We start from the raw sequence: 2,516 nt of genomic DNA, 5'->3' as shown, positions 1-2,516 counted from the left end.
CCCAGCCCTGCTTGCACAGAGGCACCTGCCAGGACGACGGGCACCGCTTCACCTGCAGCTGCCCCGCGGGCACAGGAGGGGCTCTCTGTGAGAAATGTAGGTGGGGATGTGAGAAAGCACAGATTTGGGGGCTTAAAAGTCGCTTCCCACCCCTTGATGTGGGTAGGATGCCACCCTCCCTGTGCCAGGTTGTGCCAGACTGGATTTGGGCATTTCCAGGGATGGGAAAACAGCTAAAAACCCACTCACCTGGAGCTCTGCAAGCTGTGGGCGTCCAGCCCTGCTGGTTTAATGGGATTTGACCTCCCAAATCCCATAGAAAATGACAATGGGTGTCCAGCCCTGCTGGTTTAATGGCATTTGGAGTCCTGGATCACCCCTAAGGGAGGCACAGACAAGTGGCCCTTGTCATGAACCAAAGCTCAATAAAAGTTGCCTTTTCCCCCCCTTTTTCCCCCCCTTTTTCCCCCCCTTTTTTTCCCTCTCTTCCCTTTAAAGATGACATTGCAGGACTAGCCCCCCTGCGGGGAGGGATAAATAGAAGGCATTGATACACTGCAACAAACTATTTGTCATTTGAACTGTGCTTTTATCCCCCCATTCCCCCCGTTTCCCCCCAGCCCCCAGTGGGTCCATCCCCAGTTTCGGGGGCGCCTCGGTGCTGGCGTTCCGGACCATGCGCGCCTACCACACCGTCAGGATCTCCATGGAGTTCCGCGCGCTCGAGCCCCGCGGGCTGCTCCTCTACAACGCCCAGCGCCACGGCAAGGACTTCATCTCCCTGGCGCTGCTCGGGGGCTTCGTGGAGCTCAGGTCAGCTGGCGTGGGCATTGCGTCCTGGAAGGGGCAGTTTGTATCCCAGCAGGGGGACTGGCATCCTAAAAGGCCTCCAAATGGACAAAAATTGGGATTTTTTGGTTTTTGGGAGGGTGGGGTTGGTATACTTGAGCTCAGGTAAGCCCCAGGACCCAAGACAGGGAATTTGCATCCCAAGAGGGAGAATTTGTATCCTAAAAAGCCTCAAAGTGGACAAAAATCAGGATTTTTAAATATTTTTTGGGGGAGTGGAATACTCGAGCTCAGGTGAGCCCCAGGACCCAGAACTGGGAATTTGCATCCCAAGAAGGGGAATTTGTATCCTAAAAGGCCTCAAAGTAGACAAAAACCCTGATTTTTTTGTTTGTTTGTTTGTTTTTTGTGGGAATGTGGCTGGAAAACTGAGGGAACTCATTCCCTCTTTTCAGTGAAGTGAATTCACTTTGAGTGAGTTCAAAAAGCTCCCAAGTGTGGGAGGTTGGGTTTTTTGGCAGGTTGGTTTTTTGGCAGGTTTGGGGTTTTTTTGGCAGGTTGGGTTTTTTTGAGACATCTTTTTTTGGTGGGTTTTTTTTAACTGGGATGAGAAGTGTGGAGAGGGAGGAAAAAAGGGAAGGGAGGAAAGAACCAGAGTGGCTTTTTTTGTATTCCAGAATCCAACGGGGATGGGTTTGAGTGAGGGAGGGGGAAGGCAGGGCAGGGAGGGAGGGAGAGAGAGAGGGAGGAAGGGAAGGGAAGGAGGGATGGAAAGATGGGGAGAGAAGGAGGGAAAAATGGAGGGGAGAGGGAGGGAGAGAGGGAAAGATGGAGAGAAGGAGGGGAGAGAGAGAGAGAAGGAGGGAGGGAGGGGAAGGAGACAAGAGGAGGGATGGAAAAGGGAAGGAGGGAGGGGAAAGAGGAGAGAAGGAGAGAGGGAAGAGACAAGAAGAGAAGGAGGGAGGGAAGGAAAGAGGCAGAGAGAAATAGGGAGGGAGGGAGAGGGTCTCCACGTGCTCCCAGTGCCAGTGACGCCTGGCACAGCCCAGCTGGCACCTTGAAGAACACCAAGCCATGTTTTGCCAGGTTTGACACGGGCTCTGGCACGGGCACGGTCACCAGCCGGGTGCCGGTGGAGCCGGGGCGCTGGCACCGGCTGCTGGTGACGCGGAACCGGCGCACGGGCACGCTGGCCGTGGACGGGGAGCCCCCGGTGAGCGGGCACAGCCCCCCGGGCACCGACGGGCTCAACCTGGACACCGAGCTCTTCATCGGGGGAGTGCCCCACGAGCACATGGCGCTGTGAGTGGGGCCGTGGGGCTGGGAGGTGGCACTGGGCCTGGTGGGTGGCACTGTGAAGGTGGCACTGCCCTTGTGAGGGTGACACTGGGACTGGAGGGTGGCACTGGCCATGTGAGGGTGGCGCTGCCCCGTGAATGTGCCACTGTCCCTGTGGCAGTGCCAACGCAGAGCCATCTCCCATCTCACCCTCACCTCTGCCCTCCCTCCCACCGTGCCCACTCCGGCCCTCCGTGGGTATCACCCCATCACTGCCGCCCCCCAGAACCCCCTGTGCCCCCTGGTACAAGCCCTGTGCCCCTGTCCCCTCAGGGTGGCTGAGTGCATGAGGGCCATTCTAGAACCCCCTGGTACAAACCCTGTACCCCCCTGGTACAAGCCCTGTGCCCCTGTCCCCTCAGGGCGGCCGAGCGCACGGGTGCCGCGGG

General features: G+C 57.6%; 1 protein-coding gene across 1 annotated transcript in view; it reads left to right on the top strand.

The window, feature by feature from the left end:
• Positions 1-2,516, top strand: part of AGRN (agrin) — a gene marked incomplete at its 5' end in the record, with an annotated part of 61,728 nt that overhangs the window by 46,337 nt on the left and 12,875 nt on the right. The window contains 4 exons of the mRNA XM_031062541.1: positions 6-96; positions 621-813; positions 1,876-2,091; positions 2,490-2,511. Of these exons, the coding sequence (XP_030918401.1) occupies positions 6-96; positions 621-813; positions 1,876-2,091; positions 2,490-2,511 (522 nt within the window). The remainder of the gene's footprint in view (positions 1-5; positions 97-620; positions 814-1,875; positions 2,092-2,489; positions 2,512-2,516) is intronic.

Source organism: Geospiza fortis, unplaced genomic scaffold, assembly GCF_000277835.1.
Source record: "Geospiza fortis unplaced genomic scaffold, GeoFor_1.0 scaffold662, whole genome shotgun sequence".
In the NCBI taxonomy this organism is placed as follows: domain Eukaryota; kingdom Metazoa; phylum Chordata; class Aves; order Passeriformes; family Thraupidae; genus Geospiza; species Geospiza fortis.
This window is presented reverse-complemented; position numbering and strand designations above follow the sequence as displayed.